Source organism: Chlorocebus sabaeus, chromosome 14 (assembly GCF_047675955.1).
Source record: "Chlorocebus sabaeus isolate Y175 chromosome 14, mChlSab1.0.hap1, whole genome shotgun sequence".
Lineage (NCBI taxonomy): Eukaryota > Metazoa > Chordata > Mammalia > Primates > Cercopithecidae > Chlorocebus > Chlorocebus sabaeus.
Genome location: NC_132917.1, coordinates 50,398,434 through 50,418,530, shown reverse-complemented (window position 1 = coordinate 50,418,530; position 20,097 = coordinate 50,398,434). Strand labels below are relative to the sequence as shown.

Genomic DNA, 20,097 nt, shown 5'->3' with positions numbered 1-20,097 from the left:
ATGTGGTTAGTACATCTGTCTTCTCTTATTGACTACAGGAGTCTGTAATCATCAAATCTAACTCTAGAGCCCTGAAAACTGATGTGTTGAATGTTTTTCATCGTAGTGTTAAACCTCATTCTTTATTCTCCAGTTACAAGGCAACTGAGAAAATCTTAAAGAATTCTTAACATTCAAAACAATGTTTATACCTTCTTAAAATATAGTCTGGTAATTTGGTCCTAAGAGTGAAGTGAGTACAAAACAAGTGTGACCCTAAATCAGAGTGCATAGGACAGGCAGGGGAATAACAATTATCCTGAAATCAAGGGAGAAAGAGAGTGGGATGAAACCTAAGAGGGATTTTTGTTTGTTTGTTTGTTTTTTACCAGTAGTGTTAAGAGAACCAAAACTAGTTAATGAGGCTTGGTCTAAAAAGAGAAAAGGAATAAGGGGTCCCTTTACTTCTATACACGAAAGACATGATGATGAGATTGAGAAAGTGTGCCCAGAACCAGGGCTGAATAAGTAAATAGGAACTCAGCTAATATCCCATGGGGTGGGGAGCATGCACTAGAATTGCATCTGTGATTCTGGAATCAAGCTAGATAAAAGCTGAGTTGGATCCCTGCTCAGTCACCTAGTCACTGTGTAATTTGGACAAAATACTTAAATTCTCTGAGCTTTAGTATGGAGATAAAAATGTCTACTTGATAAGACTGTTGTGAGAAATAAAGGTTTGTTGTTCAACAAGCATGGGACACAGAGAAGGTGCTTGACAGTTGCTGTTGGGTGCTATAATGATTCACATTAGCATTATGGCTGGGTGCAGTGGCTCATGCCTGTAATCTCAATACTTTGGGAGGCCGAGGCAGGCGGATCACCTGAGGTCAGGAATTTGAGACCAGCCTGGCCAACACAGCGAAACCCCGTCTCTATAAAAAATACAAAAAAAAAAAAAAAAAAAAAAATAGCTGGTTGTGGTGGCAGGTGCCTGTAGTCCCAGCTACTTGGGAGGCTGAGGCATGAGAATCTCTTGAACCCAGGTGGAGGTTGCAGTGAGCTGAGATCGCGCCACTGCACTCCAGCCTGCACGCAGAGTGAGACTCCGTCTCAAAAAAAAAAAAAAAAAAAAAAAAAAATATATATATATATATATATACACGAGGCAACATAAAACCTAATCAAAGGCAATTAGAGGCAAAGGGGATGTAGCTGGCCAACCCTAATGAACTATCTACTGGGGGCTTGTTCAGCACAGAACCAGAATAGTAGATACAGCCAAGTGGCTAGGCATGAAGTGAGGAACATGTGTTTATGTAGCCACCAAGAGGTGGCCAGCCTAGTGTTGGGTCAGCATCACTGTGCTAATGAGCACAGCCTTCCCCATTTCTGAATACAGCAGGAAAATGATACTAAAGAACATCCACTGGTGTCCCAAGAATGCAGGAGCCTTCAATAAGCCAGTATTGACAGAAACTACATCTAAAAGAGGAGAAATCAAGAACAAGCCTGACTCAGGACATTGCTCTTCCAGACAGGGAGAGGGGCTGGGACATGGTCTGGCCAAGTGCAGGTTATTGAAGGGAGGAGTTGATGACAGTTATACTTGGAAGGAGATGACTGCAAATGCCTTTTATTCCACACAGTTTGGAGAGTCATGTAGTGATGACAAATAGGCTGGTATTATTCACTTTAATTGCTGAAAGATACATTCTTATCCTTATTTTCTCAAAGTAGTGTTTAATTAAAAAAAAAAAAACTTTTCCTTTTTTTTTCATACTATTGTACTACTGAGTAAAATTATATATATATATATATGCATTTAGGACTTTTCAGAACTCAGAAGGCATGTCAGGACATTTTTTGGTTCCCAGTCAGAGTAAATCAATCTGGTAACCAATGCTTATACAATGTCTATGTATCTGGCCAAATCATTTAAAAAATATAGCCATCTGGATATTTGGTCTAGGAAGCTCAGTCACTGCTATGGTCATTTACAAATATGCAATTATTGCTTTTTTATTGAAGCGAATAATCCGATTCTATGTTTTGATAATTTATTAACAGATCTTCATAAGGAAAAAACATGTGCGAAATTACATGAGACTATTTTCTATTTATTTTTTATTATTTTTTTTAGGAGCTAGTTGAATTTTCTCAGCAATCCAAAAATGTATGCATACTGTCATCCACCAAAACCAGAAGGTCCCATTCCTGTGTCTCTCCTAAAGTTACGAGGCATTTCCCCCTTCCATTCTTGAGCTACCTGAGCTGCCTGGATCTAGCATTCATTTAATCTTGGACACCAAAGTCAGTTTTCTTTGGATTGTGTGAGAATTTGTGCTTTGCATTTTTTATTTTACTGAATTTTTGTTGGCAAAAGCTCTGCACCTGCCTGGGAGCTGATTGAGCTTCCGTAGAGCCAATATGTTTCTCAGTTCTCCAATTTAAATGCTGCCAAAAATTTTCTAACGTGTGCCATGAGAAATTCAGTAGCACATAAAACCCCATTCATTAAATAAACAGTTAACTAAGCAACCCCTGGCAAAAAGCACAACCCATCTGACATCTGAATCATGTGGGACTTTCCAAAGAAAATAATTAAAGAATAGATTAAAAAGAAATACCCTACTGCTTAGCAGTTATAATTGAAAAATAACAGTTCTCAACCTGGGGTCTCTATAATTTTTAGAGGCCTTTTAGTGAGAAATGAACAGCAGTTACATGTGTTCAATATTTCAGCAAACCTAGAAAAGGTCGTATACTTAGCCTACCCACTATAAGCTAAATAAAACAACTATTTGCATCCAGCTATAATTCCATCAATTTAGTATCATTATACAGACTGTCTCATTCTGTCAATTATATGCCTATAAGAAAATTAAAATAAAAAATATAACTTTAAAAATACTATTTCTTTAGCAGATGAAGTCAAAATGTAGTTTCAGAGAGATAAGAGATAAAATTATGAAATTTGAAAAGTATGTCGCATTAAGATTTGAGTGTGATTACTTTACAGAATGCTTCTTTGCTTTCAATAGTAGTCACTTACTGATTTAAATAATGAACACTCCCCTCTTAACCATTTAAGATCTTAACACTTAAGACCTTACACAGTTAAGATCATAATGGCAACAACGACTACCCTTTATTTAGGTACCCAAGATCAAGTGCTTATGTGCTTAAATTACATTGCAAAATAAGTTTTCATAATCTCATTTGATAAAGAGGGAAATTATTTCAGCAAGAATAAGCAACTTGGCCAAGGCAGTACAACTAGTTATGTAGAAATGCAGGAATGTAAACCTGGGACTGTTTGAATATGTGTAAATATAAATCTTATAACACATTGTTTTTATCAAATTAAAAATTATAGAACAGACTTACACAACTTCTCAGGAACAAGTCTACTTTGAAAAATGTTCTCATTGCAGGTGCTAAAAACATCAGCATTGGCTGTCATAAATGCCACCTTTTCCTGTTTCCTTTGCAGGCTCTTAGGTGGATGTGTGGTTGAGCAGTAAAGGCAGGCAGCCAGGGAAAGAAAGGGGATTCATGCAATTTGAGTAATCCACAAACTGAATAACCAGCTCTTGAAACATCAGGTTGAGAAAGCATAGAAGTCTTACAGTTTTGTATTGCTTTAGGGAAATTAACCATCATAAAAACAGTCCATACAAAGAAAACCAGTAAATTAAGCAGTCCATTCCAGGCTCTGGAGGCCAACATTCAGATTCCATCTTGTTCACTATTGACTGACTCTGAACAATCACAGTGTGACCTCAGGCAAGTACCCTTACCTCTTGAAGAGAGCCACCATTAAAGTGGAGTCTGAGGTCGCTCCACTTTCTTCTTCACTGAGAATAATTCATCTAATTCACCAGAAATTCCAATATACTGGCCACCTACTCCTGGTGTTTTACTGCAAGGAACTCTACCAGGACCTATGATTATTGGAATAGAATTAGTGCACTTACAACTACATTCACTGTTGTTGTTGTTTTCTTTCTGATTTAATCTATCTCTGTAGTTGTATATCTATCCTCCAACTAATAAATTATTGTTCTGGCATGAGGCCAGATTCTCTGGTCTGATAAAATCAAAATTATAAAACTCATTTATGCATTATAACTTTGCAAATAATTATAATAACAGGAATGTAATTCTCAGCAAGATATAATTTCCTTGGGCTATTGTAAAGTCCCCTTAAGTAAATTTGAATGTATAACCTGCTATGTTTTAGAAAGCTAGATCAAAGCAACTTGTGATATATATTTATTTTGTCAATACAGAAAACAAAATGTTTATAAGCTATGATCATTTAAAAATATTCTATGATTGCTATTTTTATTGAAGTGAGTAAACTGATTGTATCTTTTGATAATTTATTAACAGATCTTCATAAGAAAATGTGTGAAACTACATGAGATGTTTATAATGTTTATAACATATAAACATTATAAGCTAATTAATGTTAATGGGTTGGTTGATTGGAAGGAGCCTAACACACATTAGAATATTTTATAAAGCTGTGACAATTAGGTAAAATGGAAGTAGAACAAGAAAAAATAAACATCAATAAACCAGAATAGAGTGCTCAGCCATAGAATCTCATATATGTAATAATTTAATATGTGGTAGGCCTTACAAATCAGAAAAATAATTGTTTAAAAATTGTGTTCCCCTGAGTGTTGAAGTAAGAAAAAAAAGGACAAAAAATGTGCTGGTTCAAATAACTATTTGTGGAGCAAGTCAATTTGGATTTTCACCTTAAACAGAAGATAACATTTTCAATGGATTAAAAATAATACATATATTATATACACACACATAAATATAATCAAGTAATAAATATTTTACATGAAATTATATGGTTATCCAATCTCTCTTGGAGAAAGTTTTTCAAAGCTTAAAATTGATGAACATGATCACAAAGTAATAATAGATTAAAATATTGAACATCGGTATATCCAAAACAATAGATAGTATGTCATTGCAAATCAATAAGGAAAGGACATACTATATAGGAAATCTCTCTCTCTCTCTCTCTCTCTCTCTCTCTCTCTATCTATCTATCATGTATTTATCTAATCTATAATACATGCATATATATATATATACACACATATATATACACACACACACACTAAATGGTATATACTTATACTAATGTCTGCCTCCTTAGAAAAATGTGAAATTCAGTGGTGGATGAAATTCACTGAACTTATGAGGCTGGAGACACAAAAGAAGATGCATTGGGTAATCTAGACACATCATTTAGTGTCACTGTTTTGTTATTATCAGTTCAAAGATATTTTCTTGGTACATGGGAAGATATGTTCCCCTAATAAAATAATAATAATAGTGGCTACTTTTCCCCCATTGGAACTAGCAGGAGATTGAAAAGTTTTTGGATAAAACAGACATGCTGGCTTTCTTAGCAGTATCTGCTGGCTTGTAGTAGTAGCTCTTAACCCCGAGTTATGGTGGGTTAACTTTCTGCAAGATCATGAAAGACTGATGCCAAAAGTATCTTCATCACTTTCTTTTAAAATAGCAGTGAACATTGCAAGTTTATTGATTCTAGTTAACTTCTTCAGTGTCTTTCTAAATGCTGTCATTGGAGGAAATTACTGCAACTTTTACCCCCCTCAGAACTTCTATTTCTGTATTTGAACATCAACTTATTAAGAAGCTAACAGAGTTTTAAAGTTTGAGTCACCTTTAAATAAGCTCCAGTTTCTTTTCTGTCATGTTGCTAAAAAGTAGGCTGCTCTTCATTTGTAATTGCTTAAGAGCATCTCATAACCCTGGACCTATGGCAGAGTTTGTTCATTGTTCTTTTTTTCTTTTTTAACACAAAGTTGAAAGAACACTGAACACTGAAGTCCCCAATACATTATTTTGATTAGAGATTGATGCCAACTTGGACAGCCACCTGTCCCTTCTAAGCCTCAGTTTCCTCATCTGAAAATAAGACAATTGATCAAGTTTGTGATTTGTATTTTAAAAAGATCTTCAGCTCAAACTTCACATTACTGACATTTGTGGTTCATTTTTCCATGTATTTCCAAAAGGCATTACTGAATCACTAATGTGAGAAAAATAGACATAACTATTTAGAGAAACTCAGGTTATTCTGCTACATACTCAAGTTCACTGAAAGTTTCATAAATAGAGCTGCTAACCCCAGGACAACTCAGTCTTTCAACTCCCATGAGTAACTTTTGCAGATTGCACCCAGTGTTGTCTCAGTAACTTTAAGCAGTTCACTGAATGCTGGAATGAAGGAAGGACAAAGCAGGAGGGATTTTCTTTTCCTTTTTCTTCCCCTAATTAATGGGATATATTTGGTTGTATTTAATTGAGACTAAGCAAAAATATTTTTCTCTTTGTTGCATAAACAAAATATTGTTTTTTCCCTCTCCAATTTTTAACTTTTTTTTTGTTCGTTTAAATGAAATGTTGTATGCCTTTGTGGATAAATTATACTACTGTAGTTTGATTTGCATTTTATAACAGGTTTTGGTATTTGGGTTTGGAGAAGGGAACATATTTCATTGAAAATATTCTGTACATGATCTTTGAATCAGATTAGATCAGGGGAAAAAAAGATCAATTTGTTGCCTTCCCAAAACACTCTTATTTTTCAAAATTATTTTTGTATGTCTATTTAAAATTAAATTTCCTTACTGCTAAGAATTGTTTTTTAAGGATGCATTAGTTTGTGAGGCTGAGACAGGTGGATCACTTGAGGTCAGGAGTTCAAGACCAGCCTGGCCAACATGGTGAAACCCCATCTCCACTAAAAATCCAAAATTAACTGGGCATGGTAGCACATACTTGTATTTCCAGCTACTCGGGAGGCTGAGGCAGGAGAATCGCTTGTAGCTGGGTGGCAGAGGTTGCACGATTGCACCACTGCACTCCAGCCTGGGTGACAGAGTGAGACGCCTTCTCAATAAATAAATAAACAAACAAACATGCATTGGACTACTTTGTACAGGGTTTGTTCATTTTCTATACTGTTCCCTATCCACTAGCCCTCCTGCAGCCACTCCACAGTTGTATGTACTCTACTGGATGCCTACCTGTCTCCTGTGGACATATCACGCTACACATGAAAATTTCTATGGAGTGACATTCCCAGATAAGCTAAAATCCTATTAGTCTCTTGGTCAGTTAAGTTCTACATTGTTTGACATTTTTGCTAGAATCATGTCCTGCCCTAGACCTTCAGTGTAAGAAAGTGAATAGCATAAGAAACTTGATTTTGGGTGGAAGATAAAGCAATAACGGGTGCAAGGATTTTAAAAAGTGACCACCTTGCTTCTATTCTGCTTTTAAGATTGTCTCCTCATGGTGGCAGGAACATGAAGGGAAATATCTAATTTTCTACTTTTATTTGATCATAAAATAATAATTTTTGGAGGCTATAGCGTTTTTTTGTGGAGTGTGCCAACTTTATAAGTGCTAAAATTTGCTTTTGGGCCAAAACATTTTGGATACAAAATGAGTAGGAACATCTTTGTGCTTAAACCAAATTTCTAATTTTTTGAAATTATCGAATATTGACAATGTATTTATATTTTGTTACATCTATTTTGTTATGTTTATTAAACTAGTTTATTTTCATTGTAACATGTTCTATGGAACTAGGCATATGCACAGGGGAGTGAGTAAAATTGCATTTGATTAAGTATCCTACCATAGTATGTGTCTAAAAATGCATATCTGATTGAATTGAAAGTGTCAGAACTGAAACATAATTTCAAAATAAATAAGTTAATGTTGGGGATGAAAGTTGTAATATGCTGCACTTCCTTTTCTGAGCTCTTTCTTACCCAGATCATGGCAAAGCAAATGCAATTTACCTGCTACTTACTGGATGGCTCTTGTACTTTTCACATGCTGCCTAGTTCCTGGTTGTATTTTGACACAGTGCACTAATATAAAGAGATGGTGCCTAGAAAGATCACAGCTAGGTGAAAATAATAATTAAATTCAGGTACTTGAAATAAATATTTTCACTGTTTTTTTTTTTTTTTTTTTTTGAGACATAGTCTCACTCTGTCGCCCAGGCTGGAGTGCAGTGGCAAAATCTCGGCTAACTGCAAGCTCCACCTCCGGGGTTCACACCATTCTCCTGCCTCAGCCTCCCGAGTAGCTGGGACTACAGGCGTCCGCCACCACGCCCGACTAATTTATTGTATTTTGAGTAGAGACGGGGTTTCACTGTGTTAGCCAGGATGGTCTCGATCTCCTGACCTCGTGATCCGCCCGCCTCGGCCTCCCAAAGTACTGGGATTACAGGCGTGAGCCACCGCGCCCGGCCTTCACTTGATCTTAATAGAGTAAAAGCATTAACTGCGTTTTAAGCAAATAAGCAAAAATAAGCATTAAAGCAACAGTCCCCTTAAATAATTCTTAAACCGCACAGGCTTTTAAGATACATTTTTTACATTCTGAATTACATACCTGTTGAAAAACTACAATATCATCTTGGAAACAGAAATAGGCCTCTGCTATCACTGGACTTGAAGGGACATTTTAATCAGTAGATGAACAATAAATTCCTCTACTTGTGACATTTGATTCACTTAGAGATATTTTAATGAGAAAAAATGAAGGAAAAGTACTGGTTTTTAGAATGCACATGTAACTCATTGAAAGGTTATCGTTTTGCCTGGTGACAAACAGCTATTTGATTGTGAATCTACTTAGCAGCTGCTGTCAAAAACGAAGATAAATTTCCTGCTGAAACAAAGATAAAGTTTGAGGTTAACGTCATTAGATATTCAAACAGGATTAGACATGATCCTGAAGAAAGACATACAATGGCTCTGTGCCTCCAGGTATTTATTGATAAAATAGAATAATGTTACTTACTTTCTAGGTAACATTATGGTAATAGGTAATAATGATACCTATTTTCTAGGATGCATATGAGAATTAAACACATTAATATATATAAAACTCTTGTAACAGGACCTGCCAGAAAGTGAACTGGTAAATCTTAACTGATTGTTGTGGCGGCTTTGGTGATAGTGGTAGCTGATGTTAGATACCACAAACCCTTTCATGGCTGAAAATACAACTCCTAGGTTAGCTAGCCTACTATGTATATTTTCTAGTTAAGGAACTTTACAGAGAAAGCCTGTTGTGTACATCCAACTGCAATGTAAATATCAGCATGAAAAAGGAAGTCCCAATCTGCTGAGTACCTTTGATCCTGCTGATCTCAGCACTATTTAATTCCCTTAAATATGGGAGCAATCAACTACTGTCTACCTTCTTAGCTGTTGCCTTTGTTATGACAAATTGTGTAGCTCCATCAATTCAATGTAAGAATAAGAAATGTTATTTATAATATTAATAAAAACAGTGAATGAGCACTTATTCCATGCTAGGACCCATTATTAGCACTTTAACTAAAATATAATTTATTATTTACAGTAACCCTAATGTGGTAGATATCATTGTCCTTTACGAATAAAACACTGTGACTTGGCAAGGTTGAGGAACTTGCACAAGGTTACAGGTTTGCAAATGGGTGAGCTGGAATTTTCTCTGAAATCTGACTTGAGAATCAAATTCTTAGGCCTCACTCCTGATTATGTGCAAGTATGAAAGAGAAAACCAAGATAGATTAAAATATGAGCCATTCATGTTCTCTCAGGGAGGGTCATAACAAAGTCTAAATATGTAAATAACACTAACTTCGGTGCTTATTTCACCATCCTGCATATTACCATAGTTAACGAATGAAAAGTCTTCACCATGTATGTTAATGAAGTTAAGACCCTCATTGTAATTTCCAAGCTGAAGCATGTATTTATATAAAAAAGTCATTATCTGAGTGGCAAATATTTTCACACTGAATTTCACATACTCCCACTCTGTTGAAAGAGCCTTATCTATCAGTTACCAGTGCTTCAACACCATCTGTACAAAACTTAGATAGATATAATCCTTGAGGCATGTCTGTGTACCTGAAGATGCAGTGAACATTCTCTTTACTAATGGATTCATGTTTCAGTATGTCTGAAAGTAGAGAACAATATCCTGGCATCAAAAATCGCAACTGGAATAAGCCAGAAAGGGGGCAGGAACCATAGAGCATCTTTTATGTCTGTCCCAAATCACACAAATTAAGGGTAAAAAAGCTCAAGAATTTATAGATATGGCATGCCTTTCCTTTATAGATGTCCGTTTCCAAAATGAAGAAACTGAGACAGAGAGAGGTTAGGGACTTGGCTTAGTAGTAGCTTTGAGATTGAACCAAGTTAATATGCAGACGATTAAGCTCCTATTGTTTAAGTTATTTTTTTTTTCTCTGCATTGCTGTCATGTTTTCAGGATTATCTTTAAGATCAAAGACAATACTCAGTGATTGTCTTCCTCAAAGGTGAGCTCTAGGAATGTGAAGACATAAACATATTACTCCCTATTCTTGCATATTAACATGGAAGGGAAACTTTAAAAATTCTAACAAATGTTTGAGGAAATGGAAAATAAGCCCATGCAGCAGGGAAGTAAAATTCAACATTTTGAATCACTCTTCAAAAAAAAAAAATCAGTGTCCCCAAAGAAAACTTGGTTCTATTAAACAGATGCAAATGAGTGTGCACAAATATCAGTTGTTATGATGATACAGTATATAGAAATGTATTCAAAAGTGAAACATGTAAATTGCAACTTTTGACATAAGAATAAAAGATGTATGAATAATTCTAAGGTGTTCCCATGATCGAGTGTCACATTATTTCAGAAGGAAGCAAAAATAGCTTACACATGAATTTTTAGAAGAGTTAGAATACTTACTAGCTACTCATTATTCTAATTGAGCTAGATTCAGTTCATTTTAAGAGTAGGTCTAACTTTAGAAAAGTAGGGTAATTATAAAATCTGGGTCAGATGAAATAGTAGTATAAATCTGAGAGCCATAGGCCTACCAATGCAAAATTGCTTTTCCATTTTCTGGAGCAGCCTTTCAAAGTGTACAAAATGGGAAGAAAAAAAAAATATACACTATGCTTCTCCTCAAGACAGTTCTTGTAGGAAAGACATAGTTATTGTATCTGGAGATAGTTCTTTCCTACAAGAACTATCTTGAGGAGAAGCACAGTGTATATTTTTGTGTATAAACCTCTGGAGAGTTTTAACTCAGGCATTCTTCATTTTAAAAGGAATTTATACCCCGCAAAATGTGTTTGAAGATGACATTTCCCAATGCATGGGCCAACTTGCCAATTATGAACTGGATATGTACATAAGTTTATGCTTTTTCCTCGAGAAATAGGGCAAAATAGTAACTAGTTTATGAGATTGGTCTGCAATATCATATTCTACTGTATTTTAATTGTAGGTCTAAATATTATTATCTACAAAAGCCTATAATCTAGGAACTAGGTTTGAAAAGGTGAAGGAAGAATTTTATTCAACTATAAACAAATATTTATTGAGCATCTACTTTGTGCCAGCTACTAATCTTGGTTCTGTGCTGTGGTGAGCAAGGTTCTTGCCAGTATAAAGCATATAAAACGTTGAAGCTGGTGGAAATACTTTTTTTTAATGAGAGATGCATGGCTAACCTTAAGAAATTTTACCCAGGGAATTATCCCTACTTCTATTTTTTTACATCTTCCTGAACCTTTTCATCACCAAGACACCTGATTCAGTTATAAGATTAAGTCTCATTGAAATCCTTGCCCAGACTTAGACTGCCCCTTATTCTTCAACTTTATGGTGGCTGATGTCAGATTCAAGAGACAATATACCAGGGATAAAACCCACTTGTTCATGTCAGAAACACTCAATTCTATTACAGTGGTTCTATTATGGGTATGAGTGTTAGCATTGATCAACAGAAGCATCATTTGGGTCTGAAAATACTTATTCTTGATCAATATCTATATCAAAAGAATGCCCACATTCTAGAATATAAATCAATAGGAAAAAGGAAAAATAATATAGGTTTGAGTCGCATGAAAGTCACAGTGAGAAGCGATAAAACTTGGAAAATCATCCTTGAAAAGCATTTTCCCTGCCTCTAAAGATCGCCAAAGAAAGGCAATCCTAAATAAATGTTTCTAAGATTTAATAGATCTTTCTCTTTTCAAAAAAAGTATTCTTAAGAATTAATGTAATTCCTTTTTGTTATTGCTCAAGTTCATTCTCTGTTCTTTTGTTGTCAATAGATGCTTGTTAAACCATTGTACATATTTGTTCAAAGAATAAGAGATATCATGTTCTTTATTATAATCCTTCTTCAAGATAAAGGTGAACTGAAACACCAGGCCCAGCATTGGAAAGATGTGACTTATTTAGTTGGCACAAATAATGTATGAAAACCCATTATATGTGTGGGCTTAATTTCTAAACGTTTTCTTATCATGGATAAATTTAGAACTAAAATCTATGTCTATTAGATGATGATAAAGCGATGATTTTTATTATCATGTATTTTATGTAGTTAATATTTATTGAAATCTTACAGTGTGCTTGGCATTGGAATGAATGCCTTTATGTAGATTTTCCCACTTATATGTCTTTTCTTATTTAATTATTATATTAATAATAATTATGTGAAGTATTATTTCCCTTTAAGGGAGTGAAACAGGCTTACAGAGATTTCCCAGTTCAGTAAATCTGGAGCCAGAATTGGAACTCAGGAAGTCCAATACCAGAGCATGAACTCTTAATTACTCTGAAAAATAAAGTATCCATTAACAAATCCTATCAGGAAACTCATCAGTCATCTGCTGGTTCAGTTGGCCATGGGTTTGGAATAACTGCTGTGTTGACTTGCTTGATTTCATAGCACTAATTAGATATAGGCTGTCTTATTTTTCCTGTTATATATATTATATAAAACACCCATGACATTCCTAAAAAGAAAAACAAAACATGCATTTGTGTGTATACGTATACATAATATATATGTATATATATGTACATTTTTACATGTGAATGAATAAATGTAGATTCTAGTAACTTTGGGAGCTTTGAAATCTATAGAGTCCCTTCTTAAAAGAACCTAGATAGTTATGTGGACCTAGATAACTAATTCACCCTTAAGTCAATATGGTCTATGTATTTTAGAAATATGATTATCCACTGTATGCCTTTTGTAGAGAAAAAGTGTCCTTCTCTCTTTATCTTTGTGTCAAAATACCTTTGAATTTATTAACGTGATGGGATAGCAAAAATATGATATCATTAACCCTGTCAGTGAATGTATCCAATGTGTTAATTGGAATCCAAAAAGCCTTAGGACCATCAACAAGCACTCAGAAGTGCCCGGCCTCTTTCACTGAAGTGCCTTGGAAAATGAGAGTGCAAGACAACCCTTGCTCAGCATTTGTGTAAATTAAAAGTGAAATGGATCACCAGTAACATAGGTTGAATAGATTGAGGGGAAGCACCATATTCTACATGTGGCAGTGTCATGTTACTTAACAGTATTCAAAGGTACTGATGCAGGTCTGGGACCTTGTTTTATACATAAATATATATATATATATATATATATATATATATATGTGCATACACACACACACCCACACATATATATATATATATATATATATATATTTTTTTTTTTTTTTTTTTTGGCTGAGAAATATCAGGCTGTTTTGTGCTTTAACTTATTGTGACTATCTTGCAAAGTTAATATCCACAGCAGATATATAGATAATAGAGGAGATCCAATATTTTAGGAGACTGGTATACAATGGTATCCAATTTCAAATGCTTTAATGATGGGAAAACTGAATAACGTCAATGCTTATTTTTAATTTTAAAAGCATCATAGAGAACTATGAAACAAATAGCTTTTGTAAGTTCAAGTCTTAGCATGTTAATGTAGACATGAAATTAAAGATATATGCAGATTTTTTAATTATTTGAGTTAAATACAAGCAGTTTGTGTGTATATGCACATGCATGTGTGCGTCTGCACACACATTATTTGAATTAAATTGTTATGGTTATTGTTCTATGAATTGACACTTGAATTTTATTTGCCTGAAAAATGTTGCCTTTATACAACAAAATTAACTGAATGCTGTGTGCCTTTTTATGCTGTCCTTGCAAGTTACATGAGCTGATGACAAGTTTCAGATATTAAAATATGGACGCTGGTTTCTCACTGCTGTCCTCTGCCTCTGCCCACAGGTTGTGTATAAAAATAATGATGTGAGGCTGGAATTATCTCGACTTGCCAAGCAAGGAGATCCTAAGATGAAGATCCATGGAGTGGTGGCATTTAAATGTGAGAATGTTGCTACTTTAGACCCAATCACCTTTGAAACCCCAGAGTCTTTCATCTCTTTGCCTAAATGGAATGCAAAGAAAACAGGCTCCATATCATTTGATTTCCGTACAACAGAACCAAATGGCCTCATCTTATTTAGCCATGGCAAGCCAAGACATCAAAAAGATGCCAAGCACCCACAGATGATAAAGGTGGACTTCTTTGCTATTGAGATGCTAGATGGCCACCTCTACCTCCTCCTGGACATGGGGTCAGGTACTATAAAAATAAAAGCCCTGTTGAAGAAAGTGAATGATGGAGAATGGTATCATGTGGATTTCCAAAGAGATGGACGGTCAGGTAATGTTATCATTTTTCTATGCTGTTTATCTGCCAGAGCACCCCACCCACCCACCCGTGCCATTCCTAAAAGTGAAAACCAAGACATATTAAAGATTTCCTGCATTTGTTTCTGTAGAGTAAAAGAAATTGCCTGATATTGCTTCTGTTTCACGCCATATCAAAATCAGAAAGAGCTAATTCATCATCATAGTGGGGCATCAAAGCCCAAATGCTCAAATGTCTCCTAGAATAGCTTCTTAAATGAACTTTTATTGGGTAATCAAATGCCAAATCTTGCAGAAAATTTTGTCTTGAATTTAGTAAGTGAAAAAATTCAAAGTTTTTGTATTCCCAGTTTTCTCTTATGTTACTAGATGTTTGCAGGTACTCAAAGTGGCAGATATAACATATGAAACAAAATTAGAATGATCCAGACACAAAATTCTTAGTTTGGTACAGAACACTTTAGGATGAGTCTGTGGTATTAAAAACACTTTAATCAATAGAGTAGCATTTCAAGGACAGTGGCAAAGCTCTGCTGCCCTTCCAAACTGCTTCCCTTTCTGATGAAAGGTATTTGGAATTCCACCAGCAAACATTCTGCTTCCTGTCGCTGCACTTTATTTCTCTCAGGGAGGAGGGGTAGAGGTGGCAGGTAAAGTTTCCCCGAATACATCACACTTACAGTGAAATTTGGGAGTATTTTAGGGGGCTTAGTATGTTGAATAATATGAGCTTTGAGGGGAAAGAATCATCCAGGCAACAGAAATGACATTTGTGGGAATCCTGGGAAAGACAGGGAAGGAGGGAGGAAGAGAGAGAGAAGAGAGGGTGAAAGAGGCAGACAGAGAGGGAGAGATGAGAGGGAGAGAGAAGTCTGTTTTAAGTATACAACTACATTTCTTTAATTCTCTTCACCCCGGGCTCCCATGCTCTGATTGTCCTACTCATACATAAATCAAATGATCTTATAATAGAAGATAACTAAATTTAGACCTATCTACTCTCCTTCTTTACTTCACCCACCCCCAGCCAACTCTAAAAGAAGCTGAATGCTGCTTTTATCTGTATATAATCTGTGATAACCATCATCTTTCAGAAAGGCCCTGTTGAAGACCTGGGGCTGAACTCTCTTGCTCATACCCTCCTTGCATGGGCTCCCTTGGTGCTTCTTTACTCCCAGTTTCTCTGCAACTGAACTGTTTTCTACTTTCCTCTTATCCCTGCTTTTTTGTTCTGCTGTTTATAGATCAAGAAGATTGTGCTTGCCTGTTTGGAAATATGATTTTTAGCTAACAAAATAAAGAAATAGAATATATGGAAATTGAGAAGGAGTTGGGAGTGAGTGTGGAGAGAAGGAAGGTCAGAACCCATTGCTCTGATTCCCAGATATATCGGAGACTGTGTTTCTGATTCATTCCTCTCTGGAAACTTTGTCTCCCTAAATACTCTCACTTTCCTAAAGAAGTCCACAAAGAATTAAATTACCATTTATTCTCCTTCTTCTTCCTCCTCCTCCTCCTCCTCCTCTGCCTCCTCCTCTTCTCTTTGTCCTCCTTCTCCTTCTCCTCCTTCCCCTCCTCCCCCTCCCTCTCCCCCCTCCTCCTCCTCCTCCTCTTTCTCCTTCTTTCTGATTTAAGCTGACAAGAGTTCATTGATAGGAATGCAAAAATATAACAATAATGATAAGTGTTCCTCTCTGACTCTCTCCAGCCTATCTCTGCCAGAGATAGCAGTTAATTTGGTACATATGAACTTTCAAGCAGAATTTTAACGTGGTGGGGGCATGGGCTAATCTAGTGCTTTGAAATACTAGCTTGTGGATGCTATAATTTGACTTAAGATAGATCTAGAATAAAATTTTGAAAATGACTTTCAAGAAGAGATATTTTAAGTCAGATTTTATAATACCTTAAAACAAAACATTCCAAGAGTAGTGGTTCACACCTGTAATCCCCACACTTAGGATCGCTTGAACCCAGGAGTTCCAGGCCGCAGTGAGCCATGATCATACCGTTGCATTCCAGCCTGGGCAACAGAGCAAGACTTTTGTTCTGTCTAAAAACAGCAAAACAAGACAAAACAACCCATATCAGATTAAAAGGGTATCTTCTGAAGGTTCAGAGGAGAAAAAAAACACCAAACATCAAATCAGTTGCTTTTCATTCACTTAGCAATGAGGTATTTTCTAACTATATGAATGTAATACATGATCAATTCAAAATACTAGTCAATACAAAATAATGTAAAAGAAAAAGGAAAGTATTCATTATTCATTTGAAAACAGTGATTTATATTTTTGGATATTTCTTTCCAGTCGTTCTTCTATGTAAATTGTATGTGTGTCTATATATGTGTGCATATGTCTCTCTCTACATGTATATGTGCATATATATGTATATATATGCATATGTGCATATATATGTATATATATGCATATATGCATATACGCCACGCATGCGCATATACACATACTCACAGAAAACAAAATTGTTTTGAATATTTTATGAGGTTTCTTATTGTAAGGAGAAAGTATTGATGCAATCTAATTAATTCTCAGATAAATACTGTAATCTTCAAGCAGAATAAAATCTACTTTTTCTATCTAAGCTCTTTAATTCATCCAAATTACCAAGAATTTATTAATTACTCTACTTGTACCCTCATTGGAGAAGGTCAAAAGTAGATGATATCTACTTTAATTTACAAAGCTCAATTCTGTATGGGAAGAACAGAAACACATTCTAAGGAAGTGTTGTTTGCATCTAAGAAAGAAAATAAACAAAGCATGAGATTTTTCTTGGAATCCAATGGAAAGATCAAATTACTATGCTTGGTGCTGTTTTGATGGTAAAGTACTTTTATGTGATTAAAATTTCAGATTAGTGAATTGGAACAAACAATATAAAAACCAAAGCTCATTCACTAAGCCAAGTTCTGTCCTTTATTACATTGGAAAAAAAAAATAAAAAGAGAGAGCTCATATTATGTCAGCCTAGCTCAAGGGAGTTTAATGTAATTTTAATAGCTGCAGCTGTTAATATTTTATATATATAGTATTTTAATTAAGTTCCATATTTGCACACTGCATTGGTTTGGTATGGAGTAGCCTTTTAAAAATTGAATGAATGACTATACTTGCTTTTATTTTACTTAAAGGATATTTCTGATTTGGCTGGTGAAACACTAAGATTTATAGGTCACTTAAAACTAAGAAACATGGAAATTCATGAAATAATTTATTTTACCCATTTTTATGTCAGTTATATTCAGGGGCTCTAGGAAAATTATTTTTCATATAATGTGGAGAAAGGGTACTGCTATGACAAGAGGGTAACATGGGCTCCTTTCTGACATACAGATAATGAGGCTGTATCTGTTGATTTTCCTGGAATATTCCTTAGCTCAATATTTTAAAAGCCTTATTATCTCTGTTATTAAAGTAAAGGGAACCCAGGACTAAGAGCAGTTCTTTCTGCTGTTGACCATTGGTTGGCCATACTAAAGTAAATAGAAATATAATGAGACCATTATGGTCATTAATTTGCGGCCAATATAAGTGGTGGTTATTTTGGGATAGAACTAGGGTTAAAATCATATTTGGTGGACACAAATGATTTAATTTTAATATTACCAGTTTATAAGGTTCATAATTTCCATCCCAGAGAGAGAAAATTGTATTTATTTTTTTTAATCCACAGTTTCTAGTACATTCCTGGGTATAGCAGTTGTTCAGTATATATTTGGTATAAGAAAAACTAAAGAATAAAAACATGTAAGTAGTACAGTGCCAAACAACCCCTAATGTTCTAAAAAAAATAGCAGCAGCATTTTTTTACATTTGGAGAATAATGGCACTCTTTTAATTGTAAATGCAACTTTTTTAAGTTAAAGAATTTGTTTAAATTACATTACTTTCTGAAAACAGTTTATATGACATAGGATCAAAGGTGATATTCTCTTACAAATACACCACCATCCTCCAAACCCAGATGTTTGAAATAACCCACTGAGAAAGTTTAAATAATTATTAGAGAATGTGTAAACAAAAATGACAAGTTTTTATGAGAATGGGACTTCTATCCCTTCTTGGTCATGAGGTCCCTATATCATTTTACAGACATATAGGTAGCAGGAAAATCCATCAAGAAAGAAGGTAGTAACTCCTTTCTGAGGACTGGGATATGCAGCCACAGTAAGTGTGCACTTGACAAGAACATGGGATGTCCATCTTTCTGGTGGCCTTCCCTTTGGTTCTTTGGTCTTTAGTTCACTGCAAAGAGTATATGAACCCCTTATTCAATGAGAAATAATGCCTTTATGTGTAATTTTCTAGAACTTTCTCATTTTTGGCAAAACTGATTTTAACAGGTTATTTCTAACATATGTTCCTTCTTCCAATCTGAGACATGGGGAAAAATCATTCTAATTTCCACAGTTTGATGAATTCTGCTTGGCTATAGCTGTTCTTTATGTGCAGTGCAGCTTTCTTCCACTGCCTGCTCACTAGAGGATCAGCGACGTGGAAAGTCAAGTGGGCTGAGCCATAAATGGCACTTCCAGATCCTGCACTAAGCTAGCAAAGGAGGAACCATACCAAGTGCAGGCATGACTTAGTGAATCAGAATGGATGACTTAAATGCTGCAAAATGTAGATATCCTCTGTGGATAACTTAGCTACTAACAAGGCAAAATGCCTAAGTCACTGGAGTTAATAAATACGATTGAAGAGGCCCATTACTTTGTAATTTTTGCAGGACTTACAGTTGAACTTTTTGTTTGTTTGTTTTTGTTGTTTTTAAACCAGTCTCCCTCTTTCCAGACTTCCCCTTTGCCTATTTTCTGGTCCCACCCTCAACACAAAACAGCTGCCCAGGTATTTAGCTAAAGTGTGAAAGGAGCTACAATTAGGATGAGGTTAATGATTGTTTTCTTGGGCACAAATTTGTTTAAATTTGTGTTAAGCTCTTTGGCTCAGTCAAGGGTACCCTCAAGTATTTTTATAGCAAACTGCCAGTCTTATTTTATTTTTATTTTTTTTGTAAACGATCATTACACATTGAAATCAAAGAGAAAACTCATTATTCTTGTCAAAGTTGGCTTGTGTACAGCAGGGTACAGCAGATTGTATCAGCGGTTATTCAAGGGTAAGCCTACATTTAACAGCTAAGAAGCCATTGAGATTTGAATTGAAGTCATAGAGTTCCCGTTTAAGAACTAGAAATTACAGTGGGAAAGGCACAAGGCTCTCTCCAGAGCACATAATTAGAGGTTTATAGTAATCACTATTTGATGTGAACAGCACTTTCTAGCTGTCTATCACCAGCACTGATTTCTGTGTATACCATTCATGAATCACCACACTTAAACATTTCTACTTGAACAACTATTAGACAATTTCTCCACTTAGGTCTTGTTTGAACTTGCCCTCTGACTGTTAACGTTCCTCTCATGCCTCTGCCTAGTAGCCTATTACATACATTGAAGTAATTTTAAGTGCATTTATAATACTTTGT

At 35.2% G+C, this 20,097-nt stretch overlaps 1 protein-coding gene across 16 annotated transcripts in view; it reads left to right on the top strand.

The window, feature by feature from the left end:
* NRXN1 (neurexin 1) overlaps positions 1-20,097 on the top strand; it is a 1,137,472-nt gene that overhangs the window by 475,012 nt on the left and 642,363 nt on the right. For all 16 annotated transcript variants that reach the window (XM_073022966.1, XM_073022965.1, XM_038006271.2 and 13 more), the window contains one exon: positions 14,161-14,599. In XM_073022966.1, coding sequence (XP_072879067.1) covers positions 14,161-14,599 — 439 coding nt within the window. The remainder of the gene's footprint in view (positions 1-14,160; positions 14,600-20,097) is intronic.